The following is a 21,339-nucleotide window of genomic DNA, read 5'->3' as shown; positions in this document are numbered from 1 at the left end:
GGTACAGATGCCCTATGTAATAAAACTAGCAACATCCAGTTCAGGACTGGAGGTGAGAGGCAGGCCTGGGTGACACTGCACTTCTTTGCAGGATCCTAGCGCATTTCCACACCACCCTGGATGACTACAGCGTGATCTTCACCTCCGGGAGCACGGCTGCCCTCAAGCTGGTGGCAGAGTCCTTTCCCTGGGTTTCTTGCCCAGGGAACAGCGGGAGTAGGTTCTGCTATCTCACAGACAATCATACCTCAGTGGTGGGTATGAGGAAGATACTTGCAGCCAGGGGTATCACTTCTACTCCGGTCAGGCCAGAGGACCTGCGCTTGGTGGAGGAAAGAGATGAAATGGGCAGCCACCCCAGCTGCCAGCCCTCACATCTCTTCTGTTACCCAGCTCAGAGTAACTTTTCAGGATCCAAATACCCACTGTCCTGGATAGAGGACATCAAATGTGGGCGGATGAGTCCTGTGAACTTGCCTGGGAAGTGGTTCGTGCTGTTGGATGCAGCCTCTTATGCGAGCACCTCGCCTTTGGACCTGTCCACTCACCAGGCAGACTTTGTTCCTATCTCCTTTTATAAGATCTTTGGGTTTCCTACTGGCCTGGGTGCTCTGCTGGTCAATAATCGTGTGGCTCCTCTACTGAAGAAAGGCTACTTCGGAGGAGGGACCGCCGCTGCCTACCTTGCAGGATCAGATTTCTACGTGCCAAGGTCATCGGTGTCTGAAAGGTAATCATGACATTGCAGTGGCTGGTGTCGTTCCCAAAGGCAGATCTGTCATAAAGCCTATGGGATTGTGTAAGGGACAGGGGTCCAGGCTGTTGAACACTGCTGGTGGGGTCAGGCTGACAACAGGACGATTGAATGGTAATTACTACAGGCGACTCAGTGGACTCTGCCCTCAAGTGTTGGCTTCTGCTGAATGGTAAAGGAGCAGGCTTTCAGATAAGAGTTGCAAGAATGAGAGGGGAAAGGTCTGTTCAAATGTTTTTTTTTTTAAATTTCATGCAATTGTTTCTAACATATTTATAAGATTATTTCTATGTTGCTTTGTATGTCCCTCCCCCACAGTATAACAGCTGCTTTCACTGTATTTGATATTGGTATAATTTGTGGAGGGGAAGGGCAAAAACAAATTGTTTACCTAGGGATACCGGTAGACCCATTGCAACAATATGTACAAGTCGTTATGTCGAAAAATGAACTTTACAACTTTGGTGGGGTGGGGAGGATCGGGTGGGGGGAAGTAGAGGAAGTATGGGAAGGGATAGGAAGGGGAAACAAAGAGGAGGCAACAAGGCTTGATAAGAAATGAACTCCTTATCTTGTCCATGTAATTGTATCTCCTCTGTACGGTATTTTCACAATTAAAAAAAATTTAAAAAAAGGTCTGTAGAGACGTAAGGAGGGTAGGCAGCACCTTTTGGTTTCACACTATTGAGCATGGTGGTACAAGCCTGTAATCCCAGCTACTCAGTAAGCAGATGTAGGAAGATCAGAGTCTAAGGCAGGGCAAAATCAATGTAATACCCTATCTGACAAGCAAGCTGAAAGCCAAAAGTACCGTGTGACGGAAAGGGTGATATTGATCGAACTGCATTGTACACATAAACTGAACGTGTTGAATCCCGTTTGTACAGCTATTTAAAGGCTGTCTTTGTTTTTTAAGTAAAAGTACAGAGAGTATGACTCAAGTGATAAAATGTTTCCCTACCAAATTGAGGTTCTTGAGTTCAATACCTAGGACTACAAAACCAAACCAAACCAAGAAAAGCAACCGTGATCAACAGTGATTTTAAAAGATGATGCTCTTTGGAACAAGTGTGCACCTAACCGCCATAAGACCTGTGGGGGTAGTAACACGATCAGCCTCTCAGTCCAAGCTGTTATCTTGGAAGCCAGAGGCCAGGCTGCTCCTCATCCTCATAGACCTTCACTGGCTTGCTGGCTCATACAGATTCCTCAGGCTACAGCCTTTAGTGAGGGCTCCACATGAAACTTTGAAATGGGACCCATAAGGCCAAGTAGATGAGAGGTAAAAATGACACTGAGCTGGAGTTCTGCTGGTCCCGCCAGAGTGGATCCCATGGGGTTAGGCTGGGGCATTCACCACCATGATGGTGCTTAAGATGGTGTAGAGATAGCTTAGATCCTGCACAGATCCAGGCACAGACTCAGGGTCATGTAGACTGATGTGCTCTGGAGGCAGTGAGGTTCTGGAGCTGGACTACTGAGGCATGAATCCCCTCTACCACACAGCTGGGGAACATGTGGCTTGATCTTTCTGCACCTCATGCTTATTCTATAAAGGGACAGTGGGAACACCATCCTTGTGGTTAGTGCTTATGCAGGCAAAGCACCAGTTCAGAGGGGTCATTGATCTGTGTTATGAAGTCATTTGAAGCTTTTTCTTGCCAGTATGGAGTTTGAACTCAGGCCCTCACATTTGCTAGGTAGACACTCTACCACTTGAGCTATGCTTCCGCCTCTTTTTAGCTGCAATTATTTTTCCTTAGTTATTAGTCCTGTGTTTTTGCATGTAGCCAGCTTCAGATCTCAAATCTCCTATTTACAGCCTCCAGTTTAGCTGGGGTCATAGACATGCAACACACTGCTTGGCTTATTGAGTGAGATAGAGTTTTGTTAACTTTTGACCCAGGCTGGCCTTGAACCACAAGTCCTCTGTTCTCTGCCTCTGGAGTACCTGGCATTGCACATAAGTTACCTCACTGGGCACTGACTTCTCTTTCATTTAAGACTTCTCATGCTGGGCACCAGTGGCTCACGCCTGTAATCCTAGCTACTCAGCAGGCTGAGATCTGAGGATCATGGTTCAAAGCCAGCCCAGGCAGGAAAGTCTGTGAAACTCTTATCTCCAGTAAACACTCAGAAAACCAGAAGTGGCACTGTAGCTCAAGTGGTAGAGCACTAGCCTTGAGCTGAAGAGCTGAGGGACAGTGCCCAGGCCCAGAGTTCAAGCCCCATGACCAAAAAAAAAAAAAAAGACTTCTCCATAGTTAGAGAAATTCAAACACAGGAATGTTAATATAAAACATTTTGAATCCTAAGTGTAATAATTTGCTGTATAGCAAAAAACAAGTGGGAAAAAGTGACAGGCACAGCAAAGAACAAATGGCAGAACAAAGAGACACAAACTTACTTTGGCTACCAAGAGTGCCTGAAGTCCAGAGAAAGTGGGCAGCTCATTGGGGGTCAGAGCCAGCTGGGCTGGCTTAGATCTCTCCTTTGATCTGGGTAGAACACTTTATAGCATGCACCATACCAAGACACTCAGAAAGCAGAACATATTTATCTACCAGTATAAACCTAGCTTCTTTCGTACAGACTCCAGGACTAGAATTCAAAGATATGTCATTCAATCCCAGTGCTTATTGAACTTGGACCTGGACCTTGTTCCTAACCTGCATTTCATCATTCAATGATGGAATTCAATGAAATATAAACCTCTTTAGAAGTAAACTAATCTCCCCTTTTATTCTGAGCAAGACTCTTTTAATTATTAATAGATGTTTGATCAAGTAAATTGTCATTATCTGTTAATAATACTTGGTTTTATTATTATTGGTGATTGATTAGCCATTGGTCCATTATGAATTCTGAATGTCTATTGTTATTTTGGTAAGAAAAGAAACACTTCAATAACAGCTTGCCTAAGGTGGCTGTTGGTCCCCATCCTTTGCCTGGATGCATACAGAAATCACATCTTTGTCACACTCCTGCAGACGGTCCTTCCCCAAGGGCCACAGGGGTCACATCACACTGTGTCACTTACCTGTGTAGAACCCTTTAGCCACCTCTGCTTCTGACTATCTCCTGTTCCTGTCTCTTAGTTCACTGTTGACCAGTCCGACTGTTGTAAGAGGCATCTGGGCAGGACTTAGTGTGCAAGGCCTCTTTCCTGAGGAGTATTTCATAAAGCAGCCAAGGGAAACTATTCATAGATCAGTACTCAGTTTACAATGAAATGTGCATTGCATACCACCAAACTCATGTGAATTAAGTGGCAGCAGCCTAACCTTGTTTCTGCACTTCATGTTTATAGGTTTGAAGACGGAACCATCTCGTTCCTTGATGTGGTAGCATTAAAACATGGATTTGACATCCTAGAGCACCTTACAGGTCAGTGCACATTTGTGTCCATGTGGGATTAGCTCTACCTCTTGTTACCCATATTGTCTTGGAGGGAGGTCTCGCCCAGTGAGGTTCCAATGAAGGAGGCACTGTGTTTGCAAGGAAGTGGCGCAGAGGTGCTGGCTGCTGAATGCAGTTAAATCTGACTTTGGCGGGGAGGGGGGATGGGGAGTGGGGGGTGAGGACATGTATTGGGGGTTTCTTTGCTTTGCCAGGTGAATGGCTGTAACAGATGGGACAATTTTGATCCAGAGATAAACAGTAGCACAGCATGGAGGCACTGTCCTTGATGTCTGGTCTGGGAATGGTTACAGATCCCGAGATAACTCAGCTCTGGCGGGGTCCTCTCTACAGCCCCATGGGAGAGCTGATGACAAGTCTAATACTTCCCACGACAGAGCAACTGCTCAGAGAGGTTAAATGCTTTCCCAGGCCAGCAAGCTGCTAACAGGGAGGTAGGATTTAAATCCAGGCCAAACAAAAGCCTGACTCCAAACTTGCAACTACTGTGTCTGGTGTCCATCTTTCATGCTGCTTGGCTTCTTTCCTGACAAGTGCTTGGTTTGTAGGCAGGTGTAGGGGACATTGAGCAGAGGCTGACACACATATGGTACTTCCCATATTAAGAGGATGGATACAAGTATGTGACTGGAAGAACCTGTGTCTAGTGAGCCTGGCATAGGCCACAGTACTGTGCTTTGGGGGGTTTGTTCAAGATGGAGTTTTTAGAACCAGAGTGGGATTGGAATGTGGCTTATCTGTTTAGGCCACAATGGGACTCATTGAAGGGAGGGAGAGTCACCTCATAATAAGGCAGGGAGAAGTGAACATGGTCTGGGAAAAAGGGAAGAGAGGATAAAGGCAGATATCGAAAACAAGCACTTTCCAAGGAGAGATATCACAGGACATCTGAATGACAGGTAACAGGGTCTAATGAGCCAGACACTTCTGAAAGCCACAGTGACAGTATCAGTCCAGAAATGGAAAGTCATGGGCTTTTCTATTACATTGCTTTAAAAAATATATAGTAAGCAGTTATTGTGGTACATACTTGCAATCATAGCTTCCCGGGAGGCAGAAGTAGGAAGATCTTCAGTACAAGGCCAGTTCTGATAAAAGCAGTGAGATCTTATTTCAAGACAAATAAAAAATTAAAGTGCTTGAGGCATAGCTCAAGTGGTAGACCATTAGTCTAGCATGCTCAAAGCCCTGTGCTCAATACCTAGTGCTGAAAAAAACTGTGGTGAAGCTGGGTCCTGGTAGCTCATGTCTGTAATCCTTGCTAGTCAGGAGGCTGAGATCTGAGAATCATGGTTCAAAGCCATCCTAGACAGGAAAGTCTGTGAGATTCTTATCATCAATTAATCAATAAAAAGCCCAAAGTGAAGCTGTGGCTCAAGTGATTCTATCACTAGTCTTTAAAGTTCAAGCCCTGAGTTCAAAGCCCCAGAACTCTCTCATTACTGCCTTCTCTCCCCACCCCATACACAAACATTGTGGTAAAATATGTATTTAACATAAAATTTGTTATAACCATTTTTGTAGTACATTCACCTTGCTGTACAATACAGTCCAGACCCAACAGGTTATGATCTTCCTAAACTGCAATTGTAGCCATTTGAATCTCTGGTGCCTATTCTGGGTGCCTTTTATGTGAATACAACATTTGTTTCTTTTTGTTTGTTTGCTTAGTTACTTTTACTTAGAGTATTTCTTTTCTTCCTTTCTTTCTTTCTTCCTTCCTTCCTTCCTTCCTTCTTTCTTTCTTTCTTTCTTTCTTTTTTGTCCGTCATGGGGCTTGAACTTTGGGCCTGGATGCTGCCCTTCAGCTCTTCAGCTCAAGGCTAGTGCTCTACCACTTGAGCCACAGTGCCACTTCCCGCTTTTTCTGCTTATGTGGTGCTGAGGAATCTGAACCCAGGGCCTGATACATGCAAGGCAAGCAGTATACCACTGAGCCATCTTCTTAGAATATTTCTAAGGTTCATTTATATAAAATCATATATCCTTAATTGCTATGTATGATGCAAAATAATTAAAATAGTAACAAAATAAATACCCAAAATAAGAAAAGTCACATATTTTTGCTAATGTTTAATTAGCTATATATGTATGTAACAGTAAATATATGAATATAAGTACACATGCAAGTATGTAATATATAAATATATTTGTATTTTAAAAGAGGGTACCAATGGCTGGGTGCTGGTGGCTCACACCTATAATTCTAGCTACTCAGAAGGTTGAGATCTGAGGATTCTGTTCAAAGCCAGCCTGGTCTAAACTTTGAGATTCTTCACTCCAATTAACTAGCAAAGAGCTGGAAGTAGAAGTGTAGCTCAAAAGGTAGAGCTCTATCATTGAGTAGAGAAAACTAAACTAACTAAGCAAGAGCATGCGGTCCTGGGTTCAAGCCGCAGAATCCATACAAAATAAATAAATAAATGAAATAAAAAGAAAAAAGAAGGTATCAAGAATTCCTATGGGAAAGTTGTTCAGAAACAGCAAAGCTTAACCATAGACCTCACTCTCTGTCATGAAGCTGACAGCATACCGTATTTACAGTAGAGTCATTACGACGCGGTACAAGTTTGACCAGCTGTCACTACCTTATCTTAAAGAAAAAAATGCGTTAGTAAATTTCACATCAAGTTCGTGTCTCTCTTTGGAGGTGGCATGGAGAATATAAAACAGCACACCTTCACGCTGGCCCAGTACACCTATGCCATGTTATCCTCCCTTCACTACCACAACGGAGCTCCTGTGGTTCGAATCTACAGTGACTCTGAGTTCAGCAGCCCTGATGTTCAGGGCCCCATCATTAACTTTAATGTACTGGATGACAAGGGATTCATCATCGGCTATTCCCAGGTACAGTTTCTTTTCCATCTTTCTGACTTTTATTTTGTTGTTTGTTTAAAATATTTTACTATAATGCTTTTAAAGAAGATCACATTCTTGTGTCTGACAAAATATCTACCATATCCTGCTAACAGTATATATTTGGTACATGTATCCCTGTCCCAGATTTCTAGGCAGTTTTCTGCTAACTCAGACAGTTGTTCACAGATAAACTAGGAAAGTAGTTAAGTTCCAGAGATCTGTCAAATAGATGGAGGATATCCTTTTAGGTAGCAAGAGTTGGAAACAGGAAAGCTGACTCTCTCCTTGTCCTGGTCTATGGGGACAGCAGAAGCCATTATCTAGGCATCCCCACTGTTCCCAAGGAGTAGATTCCAATCTTCAGAAGACTTTAGGCTTTCAGTCCTCAGGTTAATGCAAAATCTCTGTGAAGGGCACTACTGCAGTATGGGATTTTCAAAGACAATATACCAGTGGGCATATTCAAATCACTTTGTGGTACTGAGGTCCACCTGCAATGACCCATTGCATACAAGAGGGCCCAACACTTCCCCTAGTTGGCCAGTAGCTTCTGAAACAAGCGCAGGACAGCAGTGGAAGATGACAGTTCGGGAGAGTGATAGTGACAGAAGGTGACAAGTAAGAGCTTGTGATAAAATACATATGACATAAAGTTTGTATTTTAATTTTTTTTGGTCATGGGGCTGGGCAGTGTCCCTGAGCTTTTTTGCTCAATGATAGTGCTCTACCAGTTTGAGCAACAGCTCCACTTCTGGTTTTCAGGGGTTTAATTGGAAATGAGTCTCATGGACTTTCCTACCCAGGCTGGCTTTGAACCACAATCCTCAGATCTCAGCCTCCTGAGTATCATCTAGGATTATACACCAGTGACTAACTATTTTAAGCACCTATTTATTTATTTAAAATTTTTTACTTTATTGTTACTATAAAGGTGATAAACAGATTACAGTTACATGAGTCAGGTAATGTGGACATATTCTTTCATACAGTGTCTTCCCTTCCCTCACTCTCTCCTATTTTAAGCATTTTAAGTGTATAACTGCAGTGACATTCCAATGTACAGAGGCCTTTGCTACAAAGTTCAGTGCATAGTAAGGCTTTCAGGTTCTAGGCAAGAGCAATTCTATTGTAAAAAGTCAGTGACAGCTCTTTGGTGGGAAGGTGGTATTAAGTGTGAAGCTTTTTTTTTTTTTGGTTGGTCGTGGGGCTTGAACTCTGGGCCTGGGTATTGTCACTCAGCTCTTCAGCTCAAGGCTAGGGGTCTATCACTTGAGCCACAGTGCCACTTCCAGTTTTCTGGTGGTTTATTGGAGATGAGAGTCTCACAGATTTCCTGTCCAGGCTGCCTACCTCTTGAGCCACAGCACCACTTCCAGTTTTTTTCTTTTTGCTTATGTGGTACTAAGGAATTGAACCCAGGGCTTCAGGCATGCAAGGCAAGCACTCTACCACTGAGCCACCTTCCCGGCCCCAGAATGCAACTTTTGATGTCCACCTGTACCTGCTCTCAAAAATAATGCACCAGTGGGTATATTAAACCCCCATAATGATCAGGGACCCGTACACAAGCTGCTGCCTACAGGAGGCCCAGGCCTTCCCCTAGATGGGCAATAGCCTATGAAACAGCCCCCTATCCGAGGTACCAGACACTTCCATAGAGAAGGGGTCTTATGAAGATGCAAAGTCTTTCCAGCCATTGAGTCCTCCCAGAGTCATGGCAGCTGTGAACACGATGCAGTGGTTATTGTCTTTTCTGAAATTTGTTTGGCAGCAGGAATAATGACTACGGTGGCTGCAGGGGGGAATTCTGCTTCCCAGCCTGGTGGGAGCTGGGCTAGTGGATTGGAGGGACCTCCTACAAGATGCCCTGTCAGTGGAAAACTGATGATGGCAATAGATTTGGCTGGACACAACAGTATTGCCAGTTCTCACCTCACAGAGCCAGAGACTTCCTGGATTTCATTGGCAGGCTTGCATGCCACTCAGCTATGAGAGTGAAGTGACAGGATGGTTTTCCTGAGGCCCCTTAGTTCAATAAAGAGAATGAATGGCTTTGGCTCACTCTAGTTGAGCAGGGGAGACAGCCACAGTGAAGACTGTTGTGATTTTGACCTAGGTCTCTGGGAGGCACTGGTACCTAACAAAAGCCCAGGCTAACCACATGGTAACTTGTGGTCTACAGTGGACATTATACTGACTTTAAAAAAAAATGGACAAGGTGCTGTACAAAGGGGTTACAGTTACATAAGTAAGGTAATAAGTACATTTCGTGTCAAACTTGCTACCTCTTCCCTCATTTTCCTCCTACTTTCCCTCTCACCCACCCGCTCCCAAGTTGTACAGAGCATTTCCAACATACCGTCTTGAATATATATATATCACTGTTGCATTGGTTCCCCCTTGTCCTTTGTCTCACCATTCTGTTTTTCCCCTTCCCTTCCCTAGTTCAAATAAATGTATATACAATACCAGAGTAACAAAATCAAATACAGTGACAACAGGGGATATACCATAGGGGGAAGAACATACAAAAGAAACAAGAAATCAGATAGCACATTAAAAACAACAACAACAAAGAAAAATCTCTTGAGTCTTGGAATTTGTTTTGCCTAACATCATCTTATATGGTCATATGTACATAGCTATTGAGCCATTCTGCTCATCTGCTAAGATGATCCTAGACATATACTTATTACTACAAATAAGGTAAACCATGGGATCTATGTTTCTTTGGGTCTGGGTTACTTCACTTAATATGATTTTTTCCTTACAAATGGGGTGGTGTCATTCTTTCTGATGAAAGCATAGAATTCCATGGAATATCTATCTATCTATCTATCTGTCTGTCTGTCTGTCTGTCTGTCTGTCTGTCTGCCTGCCTGCCTGCCTGCCTGCCTGCCTGTCTGCCTGTCTACCTGTCTGTCTGTCTGTCTGTCTATCACATTTTCTTGATCCATTTATCTACTGAGGGGCATCTGGGTTCCATACCTTATCTATGGTGAATAATGCTACGATAAACATAGTTGTGCTGGTAGCTTGTATGGCCTTGTTTGCGATCATTTGGGTAAATGCCCCAAAGTGAGATTGCTGGGTCATAGGGCAGCTCTATGTGTAGACTTTTGAGGAACCTTCATACTGCTTTTCAGAGTGTTTGAACAAGTTTACACTCCCACCAACAGTGGCCACATCCCCTCCAGCATCTGTTGTTTTTAGATTCTTGATTATAGCCATTCTAAATTGGCTGGGGTGAGGTGGAATCCCAATGTTATTTTGATTTGCATTTCTTTTATGGCCAGAGAAGTTGAGCATTTCTTCATGTATCTATTGGCCATTCTTATTTCTTCTTCAGAGAAGTCTCTCTTTAAGTCTTTAGCCCACTTATTAATGGGACAGTTGTTTTTTTTGAGGATTTGTTTTTTTTTGGGGATTTAATTTTTTGGGGCTCTAAGTATATTTTAGATATGAGACCCTTGTCTTCTGTTGTATGGCTTGTGAAGATCTCCCAATCTGTGGGCTTTCTATTGATCTTGTTAGCTATGTCATTTGCCATGCAGAAGCTCTATAGTTTAATGCAATTCCATTTGTCCAATCTGTCTTTGATTTATTGTGTTTCTGGGTCTTTCTTAAGAAAATTTTGGCCTGTGCCATGGAGCCCTAGAGTTTCTCGTATTAGTTCCTGTAATGTTTTCAGGGTGTCTGCTTTTACTTCAAGGTCTTTGATTCATTTGGAATTGATTCTGGTACAGGGTGATATGTAAGGTTCTAACTTTAGTTTTCTATGGGTATTTAACCAATTTTGCCAGCACCATTTCTGAAGAGGCTGTCTTTTATTTTATTCTATTTTTTGGCTCCCTTATTGAAGATTAGGTGCCTATTGGTCTGCGGATTCATTTCTGGATCTTCAGTTCTATTCCATTGGTCCTTGGGTCTGTTCTTGTACTTGTACCAAGCTGTTTTGATTACTATGGCTTTGTAGTAGAGTTTGAAGTTTGTATTGATATTCCTCCAGCACAATTCTTTCTGCTAAGGGTTGTTTATTGTTCCATATGAATTTTTGGATTGCAACTTCTATTTCATTGAAGAATAGAGTGGGGATCTTGATGGGTGTTGTATTGAATCTGTAGATAGCCTTGGGAAGTATTGCCATTTTCACAATGTTGATCCTTCCATTCCAGAACCATGGGCATTTTCCCCCACTTCCTTGGTTCTGTCTTAATTTCCTTTTTCAGGTTTTTAAAGTTTTCGTCATGGAGATCCTTCACGTCTTTAGGTAATTCCTAAGTATTTTATTTTTTGGGAGGCCATTACCAAAGGAGTTGCTTTCCTGATTTCAGCTGTGTTCTTCTTATTACTGGCATACAGGAAAGCCATTGGATTTTGAGGGTTAATTTTATACACTGCAACTTTGCCAAAGTTTTGGATCAGCTCAAGTAACTTGGGAGTGGAGTCTACTGGGTTCTTTAAATACAAGATTATGTCATCTGCAAAGAGGGATGTTTGACTTCATCTTTCCCTATTTGGATCCCCTTTATGTTTGCATCTTGCCTTATTGCTTTAGCTCAGCATTCTAATACTAAGTTGAAGAGGAGTGGAGAGAGCGGACATCTTTGTCTTATTCCTGAATTTAGAGGAAATGGCTTTAGCTTTTTGCCATTAAGTATAATGCTAGCTGTAGGTTTGTCATACACAGCCTTTATTATATTGAGGGATGTTCCATGCATTCCTAGTTTCTCCAGAGCTTAAAGGGTGTTGGAGCCTGTCAAATGCCTTTTCTATATCTGTCAAGTTGATCATGTGGTTCTTATCCTTGCTCTTGTTGATGTGATGAATTACATTAATTGATTTGCATATATTGAACCAGTTTTGCATCCCTGAAATGAATCCTGTTTGATCATTGTGTATGATTTTTTTGATGAGTTGTTGAAGTTGATTGACCAAAATTTTGTTGAGAAGTTTTGCATCACTGTTCATCAATGAAATGGGTCTATAGTTCTCTGTCTTTGGTGAGTCCCTGCCTGGTTTTGGGATGAAGGTTATGTTCCCTTCATAGAAAGAGTTTGTCAGTGAACTTTCACTTTCAATTTCATTGAAGAGTTGGAGGAGTACTGGTGTGAGTTCTGCTTTGAAGGCCTTGTAGAATTCAGCTGTGAGTCCATCTGGTCCTGGGCTTTTCTTGGGTGGGAGGTCTCTTATTGCTGTTTCTATTTCAATGCTTGATATGGGTCTGTTTAGTTGGTTTGAATCTTCTTGGTTTAGTTTGGGCATATCAATATTTTCTTCCATTTCTTCCAAATTCTCAAATTTGTTAGCATAAAGGTTGGAGAAGTATTCCCTTATAACGTTCTGAATCTTGGTTGTTTCTGTGGTGATGTTTCCATTCTCATCTCTGATTTTGTTTATTTGGGTGTCTCCTCCTCCTCCTCCTCCTTCTTTTCTCCTTCTTCTTCTTTTCTCCTTCTTCTCCTTCTCCTTGGAAAATCATACTGACTTTTTGGGGAAAAGTTCAAAGCTTTCCTCCTCTGGGCAGCAGATATTTGTTTCCCAGAGTGCAATTCAATGATCTTCTCCTTGAGTGTAGCCTAATTCTCCCATGCTGAGTGACTTACAGTGGGCCCCCAGAACTTGAGGAAATAGAAATACTTACAGCCCAGGAACTGGGACAAAGCTCTGTGGGGAGGGAATATGAATTACCTTCTAGAACCTCCAGAGGGCAGGAAAGAACCATGCAACCTCTATAGTCTGAACAGTTACTCTGACTGAACCCAAAGCTGGAGAGAGCATCAGTAGTTATGTCAGGCTGTGAGTTGAGCTGGTGTTGCCTGAAGTGGCACCTTCAGGCCTGTAGACTCTGCCCCAAAGCAGGTGTCAAGAAGCTGTCCAAGTCCCCAGCCCCACAGAAGGATCATTCTTGTCAATCTCACTGCTAATATGCTGGCTCTTCAGTTGGAATTTATTTTTTACTTTCTCAAGCTTACTTTCATAATTCAGCTGTATAAACTTCAATTTCCAGAACATCTCACAAAATGTTTATTAAACCTGAGTTAGATTAAGCATTGTTAAAGCATAGTTCATGGCTTAGATCATTTTTGTGTTGTTTGGAAAATGAGGTCCAAACATTGATTTAAAAGTTTGTTCTATGCAATCTGAGCAAAACTGGACGCTTGTAATTCTGCCTTCATATCACACCTCATCCACAGGTGGATAAAATGGCCAGCCTCTACAACATCCACCTGCGAACTGGTTGCTTCTGTAACACGGGGGCCTGCCAGCGGCACCTGGGGTTAAGTGACAACATGATCAAGAAATATTTCGAGGTTGGTACAGAACCCTGTGGCTCAAATGCTATGACTCACATCTGCAGGACCACATGGGGAGCTGATTATGTCTGGTCATGAATCTTGTCTTCTGGTCCTTGGATCTTTGGGTTTGTTTCTCCAGGCTTACTCTGTGAATGGAAAAAAGAAAAAAGAGAGTTGATAATAAAAAATACTTTTATTTATTTATTTAGTCAGTCTTGGGCCTTGAACTCAGGGTCCGGGCACTGTCCCTGAGCTTCTTTTGCTCAAGACTAGCACTCTACCACTTGAGCCACAGCACCACTTCTGGCTTTTTCTGCTTTTATGGTGATGAGGAACCAAATCCAGGGCTTCATAGATGGTAGGCAAACACTCTACCACTAAGTCACATTCCCAGCCCTAGAAAATACTTTTAAGATTTCTCTGTGGCAGAATTTTCTGATTCATTTTTTTAATTTGAGGGTAAAATTGGAAAGAAAGGGCACTGTTAACAAAAGGATGTTCTAGAAGATGTCCTAAAGTAGTTTGTCTTCCTTGAAGGCAATCTCCTAGGGGCAATTGCTCTCCCTCTGGGTTGGGGAGATTGGCACTCTTCCTTGCTTTGGGGCAGTCTGTGTCTCCTAGAATCCCTGCCCTCCCCATCTCTATTTGAGCTGAGATTTCTCTACTTACATTGTATTTTGAACTATTTTACAAGTATAGTTTGGACCCTTATGAATTTTGGAATAGTTTCTTATTTGAGTTTCTTTTAGTTGACATTGGCTATTGGATGTACTAGATCCAGCTAACCCTAAACTGGATTTTATTTATAAAAAGAGTGGGAGAGAAGGAGAAGGAGGGGATAGAGATGAGGGAGAGAGTGTGAGAATAGTTCAAGCATAATACATGCAGCTCAACATACATTTGATTGTTCCATCTCTTTGGGGACTAGCCTAGGATTAGCACTGGGCATGTATTCTGAACAACAGTACCACACTGACAAACTTACCAATAACAGGCAGGTGGATTTGAAGACTTTTTCCCCCAATTCTAGAAGTAGTGCTTAGGTCTACTACTAGGGCCAGCCTATCTGCTTTTTCCCTTCTTTAAGGGCAGCTCTGGAGAAAGAGGGAGGGAGGGAGGAAGGGAGGGAGGGAGGGAGGGAGGGAGAGAGAGAGAGAGAGAGCGCATAAGCACTGGGCAGACCCTAACCTCTCAGTGCTTTTGAGACTTGGTCTATCTTTTGTTTTTATTATCTGTGAGTAGTTGTATAAAGGGGTTCAACCAATCAGTGTATAAGTAAATATATCTTAAAAATTAATTATCTTTAGTTGTATAAAGGGGATTCAGTTCAACATATCAATTTATGAGTACAATTTTCATCAGTGTACCATATTCCAGCATTCTTCCCCATGACCTGTCTCCATCTGTCTGTCTGTCTGTCTGTATATCTGTGTGTATCTGTTTATCTATGTATGTATGTATGTTACTTGGGCTTGAACACAAGACCTGAGTGCTATTCCTTAGTTTTCTCCTTCAAGGCTTGTGCTCTGCTATTTGAGCAACAGCTTCATCTGTGGCTTTATTTGTTGGTTAATTGGAAGCAAGAGTCTCTTGGTTTAATATGTTTGGGCTGGCTTTGGAACCTCAGATCTCAGTTTCTTGAGTAGCTAGGATGACAGGCATGAGCCATCAGCTCCTGCCATGGTCTGTCTTTTGACCCCCTCTGAATAAATGCTTTCCATGAAGTAGTTCTCTTAAACTTTTTAATTGGCTCCAACTCACAACCAATCAATGGGACGTCTAGGAATTGGACCTCTGAGCAAGCATTGCTTGAACTGTCTCAGATACATAGCACTTTGGTGTTGCAAGTCTGTTTTCCTACACTAATTTTAAAATAGGCACAATTTGCTTTATAAAACTGTTTCTAACTAATTCATGAGACATGAGTCCATCTGACTATCTTATCTCCCTTTTGTTCTAGGCTGGGCATGTCTGTGGTGACCACATTGACCTCATAGATGGACAGCCTACGGGTTCTGTGAGGATTTCCTTTGGATACATGTCCACTGTGGAGGATGCTGAGGCCTTTCTCAAGTTCATCAAAGCCATCTCCCTTCACTCCTCAGGTGGACAGTCTGTTTCCAAGGCCAGAACTGGAGAGCCTGGAGCCAAATCAACAGAGGACAAGGCCCAGGATGAGCATGCCATTACCAACAGTCGCTGTCTCTCACCTGAGGAAGACGACCACGCAGACTCCAGGAGTTGGAACAACTCACACCCTTTGCACCCACCTCTGAGGGAAGCCTCCAGCACCTGGCAGTCCCCTGTGGAGGAACCTGAAGGTGGCCTGAATAGGGACCCTGAGCTACCTGTTGTCACCAAAATTTGCCTTTACCCTATCAAATCCTGTGCTGCATTTGAGGTAAGGGCTTTCACTGCAGCACATGCAGAAATGACAGCTTTTTGTTTCCTCTTTCTTTCTTTCTTTCTTTCTTTCTTTCTTTCTTTCTTTCTTTCTTTCTTTCTTTCTTTCTTTCTTTCTTTCTTTCTTTCTTTCTTTCCTGTTCTTTTCTTTTGTGATAAAAATGTGGGAAGCAAAGCATGGGGAAATAAAAAATCACTATAAAAATCATAAAGCAACCCATTGTGGTACCAAAAAATCCCACTCTCATTCAGCCTTTTTTGGTATGGGCTAAGTTTTGAATATGACGCTGCTTACTGAGAAGACCCTGACTCTGAGTCACTGGTATTAATTATAGCTGTAACTTTCACTGCATGTAGGTGCTGGTTCCTCACTGTAGCATTCGCCATACCTTCATTTCATTGGATTGTTAAAGCAGCCACATGAGGTGAAGGATAACATGTTCCCTATTTTATAGGCTTGCAGCCTGAGGTTAAACACTTTGCCCAGGCCAGCTGATAGTAAACAACAGAGTGATCATTTGATGGTACTAGGGTTTGAAATCAGGGCCTTGTGTTTGTTAGGTATCCACTATATCCCAGACAGAGCAAGGACCTGACCATGGATGTGCTGACTCTCATGTAATTACTTACATTAATTGATCTGCTTAGTCCTCCTTGTAGAACTAAACTATGGTCAGATCTGCATATCTATGATCTATTCATTTATGGATTCAACCAAGCATGGATCAAAAATGTGAAAAAATGGCATCTGTACTGAAATGTATACACACCCTTTCTTTTTTGTTATTATTCCACAAATAATGTAGTAGAACTATGTATTTAATATTTACATTGTGTTAGGTGGTATAAGTGATGTAGACATAGAGAGTATATAGTAAATATAGGATGTGCATATATGTAGTATTTGCAACTTATATAAAAGTGCTAAACCATTTGAAATAAGAGACTTGAGCATCCACTGATTTTGCTATCAGTGAAGAAGGCCCTAGTATCAATCCCCTGATTGATGATATAATACCATATCTGCAAGTATGCTGGCTCAGTAATCCTGATGGGAGTTTAATGAGAAGCCTGTCATGGCTAGCCGTCAGTTACCTTTCCTCTCCTAGAAGCTACCCTCCTGCCTGTGGCTAACCTCAGGCTCTCTTTCTACAATCTGCATGTGCCCCATGTCCCGGACTTCTGAGTCTCAGGGACAACAGGCTCTCTGGATTCTCATTGGGCATAGCTAGACCATGGCTATTGATTGACCTGTATTTCAGGGTAGTCCTATAGGAGACTGACCTCCAGACTGAGGCCATAAACAACTAAGTTTCCACTGCTCCTAGCAGAGGTAGGTGAGGGATCCATGCTCCTGTTGGAGAGACACACTGTATTTTCACAAGTGGGTCTTGTTCTGTAGAACATGCACAAGGAGGGAAGAATAGCATTGTGGCCCATAGTTACAATTGCAGCACGAGACTTGATGAGGGCTTATTTATTTATTTTTCTTGAACCAATTCTTCAAGAACTTCTACTTCTTTATATTGAAGAATGTTATTAACAAAGCAAGGTCAGACTACTGGCTATAATTTGTATTTTAAGTGCATAGAAATATGAAGAATTAGCTGGGAGCCGGTGGCTCACGCCTGTAATCCTAGCTACTCAGGAGGCTGAGATCTGAGGATGGCAGCTCAAAGCCAGCCCAGGCAGGAAAGTCCATGAGACTCTTATCTCCAATAAACCACCAGAAAACTGGAGGTGGTGCTGTGGCTTAAGTGGTAGAACACTTCGCTTGACTTGAGCTGAAGAGCAGAGGGACAGCACCCAAGCTCAGAGTTCAAGCCCCACAACCAACAACAACAAAAAAGAAAAATATGAAGAATTTAGGGAAATGTACACACTTAAAGTAGACCAACTTGATGGCTATTTTAACAGCCCCAGTTTGTTCAAGACACATGTCTAGACAGGGCTCCACCGCAGCAGAAAGATATACAGAAAGCAGGAGCCCACAGGAAGGGAGCTGGAGATCAAATAGAACAGATACCTGTTTTCCACTGTAGACTCTTGCACTCTCTAAATGCCAGGCATTCATGTGTCTTCCCCACCTAGAGCACAAGCTGAAGAGGAGAAGAGGAGAAGCTGAAAAGAAGGCAGCTCATTCCCATGCTATCCTTTTTGCGCTGACATCTTGGTTTTATGTTCATTTCCGCCACTCTTCCTTCAGGGGTATATGGAAATTCATGAACTCTGCCTGTATCTCTGCAATAATGTGAAGATTATCTTTGAAGAGCCTTGGCCTAAAACATAACCTCCCTTTTGTGTAGGTGACCAAGTGGCCTGTAGGAAACCAAGGGCTGCTGTACGATCGGAGCTGGATGATTGTGAACCACAATGGGGTTTGCCTGAATCAGAAGCAGGAGCCACGGCTCTGCCTGATCCGGCCTTCCATTGACTTGCAGGAGGGGCGCATGGTCATCAAAGCCGAAGGTATCAAAAGGCTTCATTTCTACAGAGCAGCTATTGAGGGTGGTGATCACACTCTGATACAACCAAAATAATGTCCTTTTGTCTACCAAATATTACACTTACCTAAAGTAAGTAAAATGGTGTCTAGAGAGACAACAGAAAGTTTGTTTCTGGGTGCTGGTGGCTCAAGCCTATAATCCTAGCTACTTAGGAGATCTCAGGCTCACAGTTCAAAGCCAGCCTGGGCAGGAAAGTCTGTGAGACCCTTATCTCCAGTTAACCACCAGAAAACTGGAAGTGGAGCTGTGGCTTAAAGTGGTAGAGTGCTAGCCTTGAACAGAACTCAGGCCTCTGAGTTCAAGCCCCACAATGAGCCCCCCAGAAAAGTTTGTTTTCCTTTTATGTTGGAAAATATCTGGAAGAGAGGTACTAATCCAACCAACCAATCAGGAAGGAAGAGGTAAATATGGGATAAGGGTGGAATATTAGCCCTTTGCAGGCTGAGCAGAAGGTTCACAAGTCTAAGCCCAGCTTGATGGGCTGTGAGACCCTGTCTCTGAGAAAAGGCATGCGTGCATACATACATACATTCATGCATGCATAGGAAATAAAGATGTATGTACTTGAAATGATATGATATTGTTTACACTTACATCCTTTTTCTCCTTCCCTCATTATAACATGTATTTCAGGCTTTAATATTTTCTGGCTGACTTTTATTTTTTTTGTAAGCTGTCTAACATAAAAAAATTGAGGGCTGGGAATGTGGCTCAGTGGTAGAGAGCTGACAGGACACCAAACCCGCATTTTCAATTTTATGTAATTTTAATTAATCTAAAGAGTCACATATGGTAGTGGCTGCTATAATTGACTAGTAGGTATGGAGAACAATATAACGCAATGATAGCATCTGGCTTTAACATGTTCAACATGTGGCCATATTTCCTTTACTTTCTCTTCTTATAGTTCCTCTTTCTTTATAAAAAATAAAAATAACAGTAACATTACAGATCTAGCTGAAGTTCTCTGTATACCTCTCCTGGATCCTAGTCATCTTTTTTTCCCATTCAATCTACCATTGATAGAATATTCCAATTTTGGGCTGGGTGTGGTGGCACAAACATGTAATAGTAGCTACTTAGAAGTCAGGGTTAGAAGAATCAGGAGTTTGAGGCTGGCTGAGGAAAGCTAAGACCCTGTCTCAAAAACAAAATGAAACATGCTTTCTACCATATGAGGGTATGGGACAAATGGTAAAGACTTTGCTCAGGATGCACAAAACCCTGGGTTCAGTCTCTATTTACTGAAAAAAATAATCTAAATTCCTCCTTAACCTGCAGCTGAACTTCTGTGCTATACCACTTTGTTTTGTTCTATATTCATGATTGTGTTTCTTGTGTTCCCATGGTTAAGTTTGCACTGAGCCAATAGGCCAATATTACTAGAGTTACAAAACAAGTCTTGATACTGCAGTTTTTCCAGATCATTGGGCTGTTCTTTGTCTTTTGTGCTCCTGTAGGAATCTTAACATGAGTATATCATGTAAAAATACAAAGCAGCTTCATCACCTCTGGAGAACTCCAGTGTGCTAACCCTTTGTGGTCTCCCTTCCGCCTCTAATGCCTGGCAATCAGAAATATGTTCTCTATCACTATAGTTTTATCCTTTTTGAGAATATAATGTAAGAATCATATGGTATGTGACTTTTTTTTGGTGCTGGTGGTTGTGGGGCCTTGCACTCTTGGGCACTCTCTATTTGAGCCATATCTCTCAGCCTTTTTGCTCTGATTATTTTTGAGACAGAGTCTCAACTGGCCTAGAACATATTTCTCCTATTTATGTGTCCTGCCACAGTTTGGATAACAAGTGTGCTCTACCATGCCTAGCTTTTATTTGTTAAGATGGAATTTTACAACCTTTCTGCCTGGGCTGGCCTGGAACCATGATGCTCCTTGACCTCAGCCTCTAAAGTAGTCAGGATTATAAGCATGAGCCACACACAGTTGGCTATGGTACCCTTTATTCAAGATCATATACCCAGGATATTAACATTTAGTTATTTTTATAGAATACATGTTACACACACACACACACAACACACACACACACACACACACACACACACACACACAGAGGGAAAATGAATAGTTTTCCATCCCCATTGACCTAGAATCTTTTAAAAAAGCAGTTCTGGTGATCAGTACAGTGATCCAATTTGATGTTGACTCCCAGGGGCAATGAGAGTTGACACTCTATGCTGATATCTTTATAGGTTGAGCTTTTATGCCAGTCTGTCCATTTCTAAAGAATAGCATAGAGAACGATGATCTCAGCACGTGAAGTCATATGGAACAGAATAATGTTTCCAAGTCCTTTACAGAGCATCCCTGGGTCTGTGAATGTGACAGCTCCAGTGTATGATCTTCCATGAGAAAGAGATTCAAGGCACTGCCTGTAGGTGGCACAGATAATGAGGAAGAAAATCGCCATGTTATAATGACACTTTTGTGATCTAACCAAATTCCAGTGCCATTCAGAGTCTTACATATCTATGGATAATGAGCGTTGACTTACACAGATGCTCATTTATATGATGATAGATGTGTCTTTATCTTTGTTCGTTAGGGATGGAGCCTATAGAAGTGCCTCTTGAGGAAGCCAGTGGACGGGCTCAGATTTACCAAAGCAAAGTGTGTGCAGACAGGTGAGACTGTGAAGTGGCCATGGTAGCACAGAGGGAAGAAAGCATGGCTTTGGCTGACCTGTTCTTTGTCAAATCTTCCATCTATTGGATGTGGACGCCACTCCCTTCTCAAGTCTGTACTAAGTGCTCCCTCTTCCTGAATATATAACACTACAGGTCTCATTTCCCTTCCCCTGAGTATGTCCGTTTGACTGTCTATCTCTCTCTTTAACCAGGGAAGACTCTTTTCTCACAGGGCCACCTGAGCACACATAGAAGCCAGGCCCTCTCTTTCCATTTACCCTGCTGTATTCATCTCCTCCCCAATGTCCTATTTATTTTCTTTTTTTTTTAATTTTTATTTTTTGTGAACATACTGTACAGAGGGGTTACAATTACATGGGCAAGATAATGCATACATTTCTTATCAAGTATTGCAGCCTCCTCCTTTGTTTACCCTTCACATCCCT

The 21,339-nt window shown here is 42.3% G+C and overlaps 1 protein-coding gene across 1 annotated transcript in view; it reads left to right on the top strand.

The window, feature by feature from the left end:
- The window catches only part of Mocos (molybdenum cofactor sulfurase), a 46,260-nt gene that overhangs the window by 8,805 nt on the left and 16,116 nt on the right, over positions 1 to 21,339 (top strand). Inside the window, exons 4-10 of the mRNA XM_013014851.1 lie at positions 92 to 730; positions 4,065 to 4,141; positions 6,825 to 7,024; positions 13,234 to 13,350; positions 15,296 to 15,736; positions 18,045 to 18,207; positions 20,812 to 20,890. Of these exons, the coding sequence (XP_012870305.1) occupies positions 92 to 730; positions 4,065 to 4,141; positions 6,825 to 7,024; positions 13,234 to 13,350; positions 15,296 to 15,736; positions 18,045 to 18,207; positions 20,812 to 20,890 (1,716 nt within the window). The remainder of the gene's footprint in view (positions 1 to 91; positions 731 to 4,064; positions 4,142 to 6,824; positions 7,025 to 13,233; positions 13,351 to 15,295; positions 15,737 to 18,044; positions 18,208 to 20,811; positions 20,891 to 21,339) is intronic.

Source organism: Dipodomys ordii, unplaced genomic scaffold (assembly GCF_000151885.1).
Source record: "Dipodomys ordii isolate 6190 unplaced genomic scaffold, Dord_2.0 Scaffold25, whole genome shotgun sequence".
NCBI classification, from domain to species: domain Eukaryota; kingdom Metazoa; phylum Chordata; class Mammalia; order Rodentia; family Heteromyidae; genus Dipodomys; species Dipodomys ordii.
Note: the sequence above shows the minus strand (reverse complement) of the source record. Positions and strands in the feature narration are given on the sequence as shown.